At 40.7% G+C, this 12,700-nt stretch overlaps 1 protein-coding gene across 1 annotated transcript; it reads right to left on the bottom strand.

Moving 5' to 3' along the window:
- Positions 1-6,969: 6,969 nt before the first annotated feature.
- Positions 6,970-10,663, bottom strand: AK6 (adenylate kinase 6). Its single transcript, XM_061621493.1, has 5 exons — positions 10,317-10,663; positions 9,393-9,485; positions 8,963-9,021; positions 8,723-8,868; positions 6,970-7,479 (listed from the first exon to the last, which is right to left on the bottom strand). The coding sequence occupies exons 1-5, from the start codon at positions 10,342-10,344 to the stop codon at positions 7,290-7,292; spliced, it is 516 nt and encodes a 171-aa protein (XP_061477477.1). The 5' UTR covers positions 10,345-10,663; the 3' UTR covers positions 6,970-7,289.
- Between the last annotated feature and the right edge of the window lie 2,037 nt (positions 10,664-12,700).

Here is a 12,700-nt window from a genome sequence, read left to right as displayed (position 1 = left end):
CAGGATTTTATGTGGGACACTATCTAAATTCAGGCAATTAATGCAAATATGACATTACATGAAGCTATCTTACACCATCAGAGCACTGGTCCATCTAGATCAGTTTTGGCAACAGCTCTTCATGGTTTTAAAGAGAGATCTCTCTCATTCCCACCACTCCAGATCCTTATTTGAGATTAAACCTCTGGCCTTAAACATACAAAGTATGTGCTCTACCACTGCATGAACTGTCTTCCACATCCAGGTGTACCTTCTGCATGTCAAAATCCTCTTTTCTGCTATAGGCTTAACTTTAACAAATAGTTGATAGAATCATAGAGTTGGAAGGGATCCTATAAGGCCATCTAGTTCAATGCAGGAATCCAAATTGAAGCATACCCAATATTGTTATTATTACATTTATTATGGGCCTTCAGCAGCAAATCCCAGGGTGAGATACAAATTTAGCTGCACTACTAGTCTGATGTTAAATATAGGTCTTAATTGTTCATAAATATAAACAAGATTTACGGAATGCAGCAAGGGCTACTACAAAGCTTGATAAGCAACATTATATTATATTATATTAAAAAGTACATCACATTAAAAACAAATAGTTTACAATGTATCGTAGAAGGCACTTCAATAGTCCTCAGTTTCATCATTTTAGCTTCTAGTGACAGTTCTGGTTTAAACACCCAATTATTTGTCTTTTTTGCAGTCCATGTTATGTGTAAAGCTCTCCTCCAACACCACATTTCAAATGAGTTTATTTTTCTCTTATCTGCTTTTTTCACTGTCCAACTTTCACATCCATACATAGAGATTGGGAATACCATGGTCTGAGTGATCCTGACTTTAGTGTTCAGTGATACATCTTTGCATTTGAGTACCTTTTCTAGTTCTGTCATAGCTGGCCTCCCCAGTCCTAGCCTTCTTCTGATTTCTTGACTATTGTCTCAATTTTGGTTAATGACTGTGCCAAAGTATTGATAATCCTTGAGAAGTTCAGTGCCCTCATTGTCAACATTATAGTTACATAACTCTTCTGTTGTCATTGCTTTAGTCTTTTTGACATTCAGCTGTAGAACTGCTTTTGTGCTTTCCTCTTTAACTTTCATCAACATTCGTTTCAAATCATTACTGGTTTCTGCTAGTAGTATGGTATCGCCTGCATATCTTAAATTATTGATATTGATATGGTAAAATCAAGCGCCTCAAGAGCATGATTCCATTCGCCGTGGATACAGGTAGTGGGCCAGGGTCGGCCAGTTGCATTCCAGTCCAGTGGGATCGGTTTCAGCCTCTTCCCTCTGAAGAAGTGGACAAGGTGCTCCGTACTGTGAAGCCAACCACCTGTCTGTTTGATCCTTGCACTTCGTGGCTCATTATGAGTTGCAAAGAGAGACTGAGCAAAGGGATCAAGGCAGTGGTAAATGCATCCTTGACAGAGGGTGCAATGCCATCAGCCCTCAAGGAGGCGGTGATAAAGCCCATCTTAAAAAAACCCTCCTTGGATCCCCAAGAGCTGAATAACTTCTGCCCAGTTTCAAATCTACCATTCTTGGGCAAGGTGATTGAGCGAGTGGTGGCCAAACAGTTACAGACACACTTGGAGGAAACGGATTATTTAGATCCATTCCAATCTGGTTTTAGGACTGGGCATGGAACTGAAACAGCCTTGGTCGCTCTGGTGGATGATATGAGGAGGGCGTTGGATAGGGGAGAATATACCTTCCTCGTCCTCCTAGATCTCTCAGCGGCTTTCGATATCGTTGACCACGGTATCCTTTTGGATCGCCTAGAGGGATTGGGAATAGGGGGCACTGTTTTACAGTGGTTCCATTCCTATCTGTCAGATAGGCACCAACGGGTAGCTTTGGGATATGAGGTTTCAGACCCTTGGCCTCTTGATTGTGGGGTGCCACAGGGCTCTATCCTCTCTCCCATGCTGTTTAACATCTATGTGAAACCGCTGGGGGCCATCATCAGGAGTTTTGGGCTGAAGTGTCACCAATATGCGGATGACACTCAGCTCTATCTCTCATTTAAGTCCTCACCAGAGTTGGCTGTGGATACCATGTCCAAGTGCCTGGAATCCATAAGTGGATGGATGGGAGAGAACAGGCTGAAGCTGAATCCCGACAAGACCGAGGTGTTGCTTGTGGGAGACAGAGGAAGGTTGGGTATTACGGACCTGATGCTTAATGGGGTGAGATTACCCCTGAAGGACCAGGTCCACAGCCTCGGGGTCATTTTTGACTCCAGGCTGTCCATGGAGGCTCAGGTCTCGGTGGTGAGTCGGACAGCTTGGTATCAATTACATCTGATACGGAGGCTGCGACCTTACCTTCCTGTTCATCTGCTCCCACAGGTGATACATGCCCTGGTCTCCTCTCGCTTAGACTACTGTAATGCGCTCTACATGGGGTTACCCCTGAAAACGGTCCGGAAGTTACAGCTGGTACAGAATGCGGCGGCGCACTTGATTAAGCACAGCCGTCGCCGTGATCATATCACGCCAGTGTTAATAGATCTCCACTGGTTACCAGTTGTCTACCGGGCCCAATTCAAGGTGTTGGTGTTGACCTTTAAAATCCTATACGGTTTCGGCCCAGTTTATCTGAAGGAGCGCCTCCAGAATCACCAATTATGCCGCCTGACAAGATCAGCCTCTCAAGACCTTCTCTCGGTCCCACCGGTTAGAACAGCTAGGCTGGTGCGGACCAGAGAGAGGGCATTTTCGATTGTGGCCCCCACCCTCTGGAATTCCCTTCCACTGGATCTCCGACATGCTCCCTCCCTGATGGGTTTTCGCCAAGCCTTAAAAACCTGGCTATTCAGGCGGGCCTATGGGATTGGGGAGGATTAATTTTTTATGAGGTTTTAACTGGAAATTGGTTTTAAATTGATTTGATTGTGTTTTGCTTGTATATTATATTGTATATCATGTACTGCTTTTTATTATTGTAAGTCGCCTAGAGTGTCCAGTAATCTGGACAGATAGGTGACCAACAAATAAAATTTATTATTATTATCCCTCCAATTTTCACATCTCCTTCATCTTGGTCCAATCCCACTTTCCATATGATGTGTTCTGCATATAGATTAAACAAATAGGGTGATAAAACATGCCAGTCTCATATCCCTTCCGATTGGGAACCAATCAGTTTCTCCATATTCTGTCCTTACAGTAGCCTCTTGTCCAGAGTATAGGTTGCATATCAGGGCAATCAAATGTGTGGCACCCCCATTTCTTTTAAAGCATTCCATAGTTTTTCATGATCTACACAGTCAAAGACTTTGCTGTAATCTATAAAGCACAGGGTAATTTCCTTCTGAAATTCATTGATCCATTCCATTATCCAACGTAAGTTTGCAATATGATCTCTGGTGCCTCTTCCCTTTCTAAATTCCGCTTGGACATCTGGCATTTCTCGCTCCATATATGGTAAGAGCCTTTGTTGTAGAATCTTGAGCATTACTTTACTTGCATGGGATATTAAGGCAATAGTTTGATAATTACTGCATTCCCTGGGATCTCCTTTCTGTGGAATTGGAATGTATATTGAATGCTTCCAGTCTGTGGGCCATTGCTGAGTTTTCCATATTTATTGACAAATTTTTGTCAAACTTTGGACAGGTTCAGTCTCAGTAGCTTGTAGCAACTGTATTGGTATGCCATCTGTTCCTGGTGATTTATTTCTTCCAAGTATTTTAAGAGCAGTTTTCACCTCACATTCTAAAATTTCTGGTTCTTCATCATACGGTTCCTCCATTAATGAATCTGTCATCCTTGCATCTCTTTTATAGAGTTATTCAGTGTATTGCTTCCATCTTCCTTTTATTTCATATCAGTCAGTCAGTGTGTTCCCCGTTGATTATTTAACATCCCTACCCTTAGTTTAAATTTCCCTTTAATTTCTCTAATCTTTTGGAATAGGGCTCTTGTTCTACCTTTTTTGTTGTCCTCTTCTATTTCTATACAATAACTATTGTAATAGTTCTTTGTCCCTACGTTCTAGTTGCTGTATTGTTGCATTTAGGGTTGTGACCGTGTTTCTATCTCCTTTTGCATTTGCTTTCCTTCTCTCTTTAACCATTTAAAGAGTTTCTTCAGACATCCATTGAAGTCTTTCTCTCTTTTTAACTAGAGGTATTATCTTTTTCCTCCTTTAGGATCCACACCTTAATGTGGTGAGGGGGTTTGAGAGTGCTGAAGAAGCTGAGAGCAATGCCGTCAGGAGTCTAGACCAAGAGGCTAGATTCCTAGCAGGGACACCCAAGGCGGAATGGTCAAAGCTGAGACATCAGACTAAGATGCATCCAAACTCAGAGGAAGGCAATGGTAAACCACCTTTGAATACCCCTTACCACGAAAACCCTATGAACAGAGTATCCAAAATATGCTCTTGGAGGTCACTGATTCATAGGGTTGCCATAAGTCGTAATCAACTTGAAGGCACATGACAACAAATTGTCTTTTTGCATTCTTCCCTGATAATGTCTCTGAGTTCATTCCATAGTTCTTCTGGTTCTCTGTCAACTAAGTTTAAAGCTTCAAATCTGTTCCTTATGTGATCTTTATATTCTTCTGGGGTGTTAATTACATTGTATTTTGGCATTATGATTGCTCTGTTATTCTTTAGCTTTACTCTGATTTTTGATATGACCAGTTCATTATCTGTACCACAGTCTGCTCCTGGTCTTGTTTTCGCAGAAAGTATGGAACTTCTCCATCTTCTGCTACCATTTATATAATCAATTTATTATTTGATTTATATCCCGCCCAACAGAATTTGATTCCTATATTGACCATTTGGTGATGTCCACGTGGGCAGTGGTCTTTTCGGTTGCTCAACAAATTAGCTTCACAGAATTTAGTAAGTCTTTCTCCTGCTTCATTTCTGTCTCCTAAGCCCCATTTCCCCACAATTCCTAGTTCTTCTGTTCCCTACTTTTGCATTCCAGTCCTGTACCAGTACTATTAAAAAACTCCTCTTTGAAGAACCTACAAAATAACAGCCTCATTTCCACATAAATCAACATTATCTTAAAGTAGTTCAGCTGGAAAAATGTTATGTTCCCATATATTTTCATATAGGATGACTTACAAAAAACTCTTAATGCTGTTTGCAAAAATTAAGTTTCCTTTTTAAAAGCCTTAAAAAAAGAATAATGTTTAAGAGGTTTGGAACAAATGCTCCACAGATATGGCAATACCCAACGGTGTCAGCCTTTTGTGCCACTGCTCCTTCCTTTCCCTGCCGCCCATGCCCCCCAACTCTGCTCTGGAGAATTCTCCCGAGAAGATTTTGCTAGCATGCAGAGGGAGGAGAGGAAGAGAAAGTCCTGTCATGTCTGTTGGCATGACACTGGATATCAGTCAGAAGAAGTATCAGTGGTTGTACCATACATACTGGATGACTGTGTAAGGTAGAAGTTTATTTTTCGTGTACTGGGAGGCTCCTTTTTAAGAACATTTTAAAATCTTTATTCTAAATTTCAGGAAGGAATAAAGTCAATGCTTTATGTCTGCTGGAAAATTACCCCAAAAACATTAGGGCATGATAAAAGAAAAATGCATTTCCTATTACAATAATAATCAATAGACAAACAAGTTACAACTTTTACAATTGACACTGTATTCAAGGACCAGGCCCCTGCAACCAAATATTCTAGATAAAAAGAAAATACATCAATCAGCATATTTACAATCAAGCTTATTAATTGCTTTATACATGACCAATTTCCCACCCATCTTTCACTTGGTACTGCATACTCTGCACATGCATTGTGATATTCAGCAGATAAAACATATGCCTGTTTTTGTTGCACGTTATGGGAAACTGCTATCAAACCAGGTTTCCTGTTATGTGAAACTGTCCTGTCCTGTTCATTATATTATTTATTTATTATTAAATTTATTAGTCGCCCATCTGGCTGGTTGTCCAGCCACTCTGGGCGACGTACAAAATAAAACGTACAAATACATTAAACCTTAAAAATCTGAAGCAATAATAGTAAAACCTAGCCCACCCCAAAAGCCTGCCTAAAGAGCCAGGTTTTCAAGGCTCGGTGGAAACTCATCATAGAAAGGGCATGGCGGAGATCATTTGGGAGGGAGTTCCACAGGGTGGGGGCCACAGTTGAAAAAGCCCTCTTCCTAGTCCTCACCAGTCTGGCTGTTTTAACTGGTGGAATGGAGAAAAGGTCTTTTGAGGCTGATCTTGTTGTGACAGTCATATGAATCAGCAATAAGATGACCTGTGTAAGTACACCAACCTAACTGATTCAAGTTGCACTGTGCATAGCCAATATATTAGCACTCACAACAAGAGAGCTATATTCCAGTAGCACTGCAAATAATTTCAGAGGAAGCTTAGATTCAAAAGTATGATAACATTTACTATGATATTTTTCTTAATGTTATTTGCTATTTAATTTCATTTTTGTACAATGTATTACTTTATTGATGTATTGCCTTGTTGATGTATTTTTATATGTGTGTTTACTTTTTCTGTAAGCCGCCTTGAGTGCTGTTTGGCCAAAAGGCGGGGTATAAATAAACATTAACATAACATTTGAGTGAGATCAGGGCAGGAGGGTAGAAAGACGTGGTACAATTAATGGAGTCAGGCAACTTTTGAATCATAGAATAACAGCACTTACTGCTAAAATCCTGCAAAGTGCCACCAACATTCAGTACTGGAGGGAAGTATTCACCAGACTTTGGTGAATGCTCCCTCAACTGAGCAAAAACTGCTTTCAAAATATTTCAGCCACAATACAAACTTGGCTGGAGGAAATCTTCCTTATTTAGAAAAGAAAAAAAAGATGCAAATCTGTTGTCAGATTGCATGTCAATAATCACCTGGAATATTATCACAAAGTCCCATGGTCCCACTTTTTTTTTAAATGGTTCATAGAACAGTTCAGAGCATTACTAAAAGAAGTTATACAGTGACTGAGATGCTGGCAGCCAAAAGAGTCAATGCACTTATGTTTATTATTCACCTTTTCAAATATACCTTCAAAGTCAGTATTAGATACCCAATTAGAATTTCAGGTTTTTTATAGTGTCTTAATCTATAATTTATGTCCACTTTCTGCAGTGAGTCCAGCTGGGTAACATAAATCTGATGAACCGCAATAGTCTTTGGTTTTATTTTCCCAGAAAAGTAACTGTTACTGTTTCCTCAGTGACTAAAACAGCAAGTGTAGCTTACTATACAAGAATCAGTCAGTCAATGCTATTGAAAAAGTTATTTTTATGACTGACTGGTCTTTTAATGTTATGTATTCAAATGTTAGTTGTTGTCTTTCATCCACTGTTCAATCCACTGTATAATCTGATCTAAATTCTGCTCCATGTCTTCTGGAGTGTTGCTGGGCAGCTGATGAACAATTTCTTCCTTATAGGATGACATGGCTTCTTCATAAATAGTTTGAAAAATTTCACACTGAATGTTGTCTTGAAGCTTTTTTCCTTTGTATCCCCTAAGCAAAAATAAAGAAGAGACAAAAACACTTGAGATAATTTGGAAGTATATGCTAGGCTAAAAACAAAACCCTAGACTCTATACCAAAAAGATTTTTTTTCTTAAGCTGAATCTGGTACTACACTTAGGGCTCATCCAGATGACTGCAAAATATGTGACACACCCACTATGTGTGTTCATTATTTTTCGGTCGTCCAAATGACATCTCGCACCGTTACACATTTTCGTGGGTTAAATCCGCTCCTTGCAATACCGGCAAAAATGCAATTTGCTGTTTAAAATTGGGAATCATCCGCTGTGTCTTCAGGAGTTAGGATGCAATACCGCGGACTTTACAGCTGATGGGCGGTTCTTGGGCGTTTCCCCTTGCCCCTTCCCCTCATTCCAGCCAATCACGTATCTGCACTTTTGCGCATGTGTGAGAATAAGCCTGGGAAAACTGAACCAATCATTGCAATGGTGGGGTGTTGGGCGGGGGGGTCTGCAACTACTGCGCAGATGCATTTTATTTTTTGCCAGCCTGCAAACTGGGCGGCCGCTCTGGGTGAGATCTGCAATGCACAGCAAGTGAGAAAGGGGTGGTGGTCGGTTTCAGCCTGCCTCCGAAAGCTTTGTCAATTTCATTCTACTTGCTGGGGTTTTTGCTTCAAATCAGAAAAGCATACATTTGTTTAAGTGTAATATTGCAAACACAAACAAGAAAAGGGCTGCTGGTTGGTTTCACACCTGCTCCAGAAAGCTTTGTCAATTTCATTCTCCATGGGAAGGAAAGGGAGGAGGGTGTGTGTGACACCTTTCTTGCTTTTTTGGAGAAACAAGTGCAATTGCCAGCGTGTGTATCTCCTTAAATATCAATAAAGGCAGAAAAGCATACATTCATTTAAGCATAATACCGCAAATACGAACAAGGCAGGTGTGAAACCGACCAGCAGCCTTTCCTTCCGAGGCGAGAACTCCTTTACAGCCATATTGTGGTTCGTTGCAAAGGGGGAGAGGAGCATACGTAATTTTTTTGCTGACCAATTGGTTGATGGGGGAGGTTTTAGAGGCAGAGCTTGAAAAAAGCGAAAAGAATGTAGGGGTCTTACCGCTGCGGGTGCGGGTGCAAAAAAGCGTTTTTTTAATTGGGAAAGAGCGTACTAATAGGCAAAGTGAGGACTATCAGATGACAAACCGAATATGGAAACTGTGGATTATCCCACTCCATTTGGATAAGCCCTTATTTTGTGGAACTGATTTACCTGCTTTCCAATCTGTTATACAAGATTGAGTTTTCAGTTCGAAGCACAAACACTATATTAAACCAACGCTCAGGAAAGAAGTCACAGCTGTGATAATCAACTATTACACCACCATGACTCATCTTATCTTCCAGTTCATCAATTACCTAAAAAGGAATTCAGACAAAGGAATCTTAAAAACGGATTCTTGGCAACAAAAATAAAATCAACAACTGTGCTACATTTTTCATGTACGCTCACCCTGTCTTCATCTAAAACTGGGCATTCATATTCCTCATCAAAGCCTTCATATAGTTGCCCTATACAATGAGGAAGAAATGGAAATAATATAAAAGAATAATTGCATTGGTTTGATATCAACACCTTGTTTAGATGGCTCCCTTTCAAAAACCTTAATGCAGCCCATTTTTATCAGAAATGTCCCATTAAATCCAATAGGGCTTCCTCAACCAAAACAAAGGGTAGAACGCATCTTAGACATAACATGAAGTTAGAAGTATTCATGAAACTCCAAAGCAGTTATTATAAACAAGCATGGCTAATAACAGAACTTTCTTCTTTTTAAAATAATAACCATAAATGTAAACTATACTTACTTACCTGTCTATCTCTTAAATACAAAAAATCACATTAACTTTAAAATGTTAGGTTTTGTAAAACAAAAACTCACCTTCTTTGGCCAAATCACCCACATTAATGTAAGTAAAATCTATTCTTGCAGCAATCTCATTGCCTAGGGTAGTTTTCCCAACACCAGGCGTACCTACAAAGAGACATATAACAAAACATTAACGAACAGTAGTAACTTACAATATATAATGAACTTCTTGACAAAGTTGATAGATAGGGCCAAACGACATGCCTAGTTCATGCCTAGGAGTTGTCAGCTGAAGATTACCATTTAAAAATCCTTAAAAGGTATAACTGCTTTAACTCTCATGGCCCTGTATGCATGAATCTATATGAGACAACAACTGCTACCTTGGCTTGATCTATATATACAGGTAGCAAAAATATTGTATAATGGGCTGCACCTCTTCCTACTGCCAATGTGTGTCATATTTTGAATGCTCATCCACATTACAAAAACCTCTAGAAATAGGAAATCAGCACATAGGGCAAGGGTACAGTTTCCACCTACAGGGTGTATAAAACAAATATGGATCAGCATTCAAAACTCCAATTCTTCAAATGGTACAATCCATTCTATGACTTGTTTCGTTGCATGCATACACTAGGCCTCATGTCTGAAGTACAAATAGAAGGATGAAAGTGACATTAATTGGGACATGCAATCATGTGAAGCAAATGAAGCTACCTTGTACCGAGTCTACCTAGCGCGCTGCTTTCTAGGATTTCAGTCAGGAGTCTTTCCCAGCCTATTTTACTAGATACCTTCAACCGAAGATACCAGAAATTGGATCTGGGACATATGTTTGTAAAACACTGCTGTCTCAAATGAATTAAAGCCCTTCTCAAAGCCTCTTATGTACTTATTTACATCCTTATCGGAATCTCTCGCTTTATCCCTGCTCTGAAAATATTCACTCCCTCTTTTTTTCTCTGAAATACAAACGCGACCTTTTACTGTTACCCGTGAACAAAATGTTGGGTCTCTTCATGTTCTCTTAACCTCCTGTTCAAGTGCCTTGAAAGTTGTCACAAAGACATGTGCGAGTTCTTCGCGAGGACCTTTACCGTGCCTGCTCAAGTCGGCGCGTACTAATAACGTCACTACTTTGCTGCTTTCTTCCGCCCGCGTCCTGGTACATAGTTAGGTGGACGCTGGTGAGGTGAGAATCACGTAGAGCTTAATTTTAACAAAAGTTACTCTGTCAGATTTTGTCGATCGGTGAGGGCCGGGTGTAGAAGGTGATTGGTTAGCATTTCGTCATCAGCTAAGCGCCAACGTCTATGGGAGGCCCCCCAGCCTGAATGGAGGTGGCGTAAGTCTCAGTGGGGAGGGAAGGTAACCTCCCGCTGGAATACAGGGCTGTGACAGGTCTCTAATGACGGAGAAGTGTGAGTAGTAGCCTGGCTGGGCTGAAGTGGGTAGGAGGTGTCAGCGCATCACATTCGGACACAGCCGTGCTATAAGTCGCTCTTGCAGAGTTTCCTCTTTACCACACAAGCATAACTTACGAGCAGTACAATCCTAAGCATGTTTGTTCAGAAGTAAGTCCCATTTGGCTCAGTCGGTATATCTTCCTTCAAAGGGTACTATGAATTTATTTATGTATAATATATAATAGCGAATAATAACTAATAACCGCTCATGCAGGATTGCAGCCAAAGTCTCCTTTCATCTTGTGAATTCGCCCAACCCCACCTTCCGTATAGGGTTCGACACTAACCGTTAGCGCATCCGGCATTCTTGCAGTTCCTACTTCATAGAGCGAGGGAAATAGAATGCTAAAAGGACTAGCACTTTCGCCAATGGCATAAAGAACCTCCTTCCTTCACTCCCACCTTCCCTTTTGTCCTGTTACGGGTATTTATTTTTAAAGACATCAAATGGCACTGTGCTTATATTTTTGGCCACTCGGTAAACCTGCGTATGCTCTTTATATTGTGCAATCTATGGGGATGGTATGACAACTTCTGAAGTTTCTATTTTTGTACAACACTTGTAACATTTTTCTCTTACTATTTCCCTTAATAATCATTTCTCCCTTCTCAGAGAGACTGCCTATAACTCTAGCATAGAGCAATATATACCTATTACATTTGTAACTGAATACAGGTAAATTCTGAAGTTTTTCCTCACTGCATAGATGAAACTTATAGTTGCCTGTATTCACTGTGGCCTTAATTAGGAGTATGAACATGTAAGATTATGGCTGTGATTAGCTACTGAAATCTACTTCTCACTGATTACTAGTGTTACTCTGTTTAAAGATGATTTCGAGAATAAGTTTTATAATTATGCTGCCAATGCGTTTCTGTGTTTTTATCCACAGCCATGAGTTCATAGTTGGTCAGAACAGTCCAAATCCACTTTGCAGCAGTCTGGGTGGGTGGAACTGGATTGATTGGAAGAATCCTCCTGCCCAACCTTTACTGACCACTTCCTACAGAGTTATACCAGTATGACTTCCCTCTTCAGTCCACTGGGTGGGTGGGAGTGCCGCCAGTAGGATCCATGCCAGTGTGGCAACCAACAAAAAGTCCCAAAATAGGGCATTCCAAGAATAGGGAGGTGCTAAGCCAGCCTGGGATGTAGCAACAGTCCTGCTGCTCCATTAAGCTCAGATAAGCAGCAACCATGGTTAGGATTGCACCCTTACTTAGACAAACAGCATGTTTGGGGACAAATAGCAGCTGAAGTATATTTGTTTTTTGCAAGAAACTGGTGTGGGGTCCGTTTTTCTTCAAAATAATGTAGACAGTTTAAGAATGAATAACACAATGTGTAGTTTGACCCTCAATAACACTTAGGAGTTCATATACAGTACAACATGAAGCTTGGTTAACCTAGCCATTAAATTTGCTTAGCAGTTGCACCTAAACAGCACTTAGACATGAGGGGTTTTTTAATCTTTGTGAAAAATTACATATGCAGGCACCATTAAGATGAATTCTCTTAAAGCACCATTATGCCAACAGCATGCACTCTTTCTAGCCTTAACGAGCCACTAGGTACTGCTAGAAGGGAAAATACTAGAGTTGTGCATATAGCCACCACAGGGCTGTTTTGTTAGAGGGCAGCACTAAGAAAGTCACAGGTGTCGAAAAAATGAAATGGACTGCCCTCAAGTCGATTCCAACTTATGGGCGACCCTACGAATAGGGTTTTCATGGTAAGTGGTATTCAGAGGGGGTTTACCATTGCCTTCCTCTGAGGCTGAGAGGAAGTGACTGGCCCAAGGTCACCCAGTGAGCTTCATGGCTGTGTGAGGATTCAAACCCTGGTCTCCCAGGTCATAGTCCGACACCTTAACCATTACACCACACTGGCTCTCTGTCACAGGTGTTAAC

This window comes from Rhineura floridana, chromosome 1 (assembly GCF_030035675.1).
Source record: "Rhineura floridana isolate rRhiFlo1 chromosome 1, rRhiFlo1.hap2, whole genome shotgun sequence".
Taxonomy (NCBI): Eukaryota; Metazoa; Chordata; class Lepidosauria; order Squamata; family Rhineuridae; genus Rhineura; species Rhineura floridana.
The sequence above is the reverse complement of the archived record's forward strand: the minus strand, read 5'-3'. Positions and strand labels throughout refer to the sequence as shown.

What these genes read in the sequence shown, in the direction of transcription:
- AK6 (XM_061621493.1), bottom strand. Translation starts at nt 10,344, where the DNA reads ATGAAGAGACCCAACATTTTGTTCACGG. An exon ending in CAGTTTTAGATGAAGACAGG is followed by an intron (nt 8,869 to 8,962) that starts GTGAGCGTACAT and finishes ATTCCTTTTTAG; the next exon opens with GTAATTGATGAACTGGAAGA. An exon ending in TATAACAGATTGGAAAGCAG is followed by an intron (nt 7,480 to 8,722) that starts GTAAATCAGTTC and finishes ATTTTTGCTTAG; the next exon opens with GGGATACAAAGGAAAAAAGC.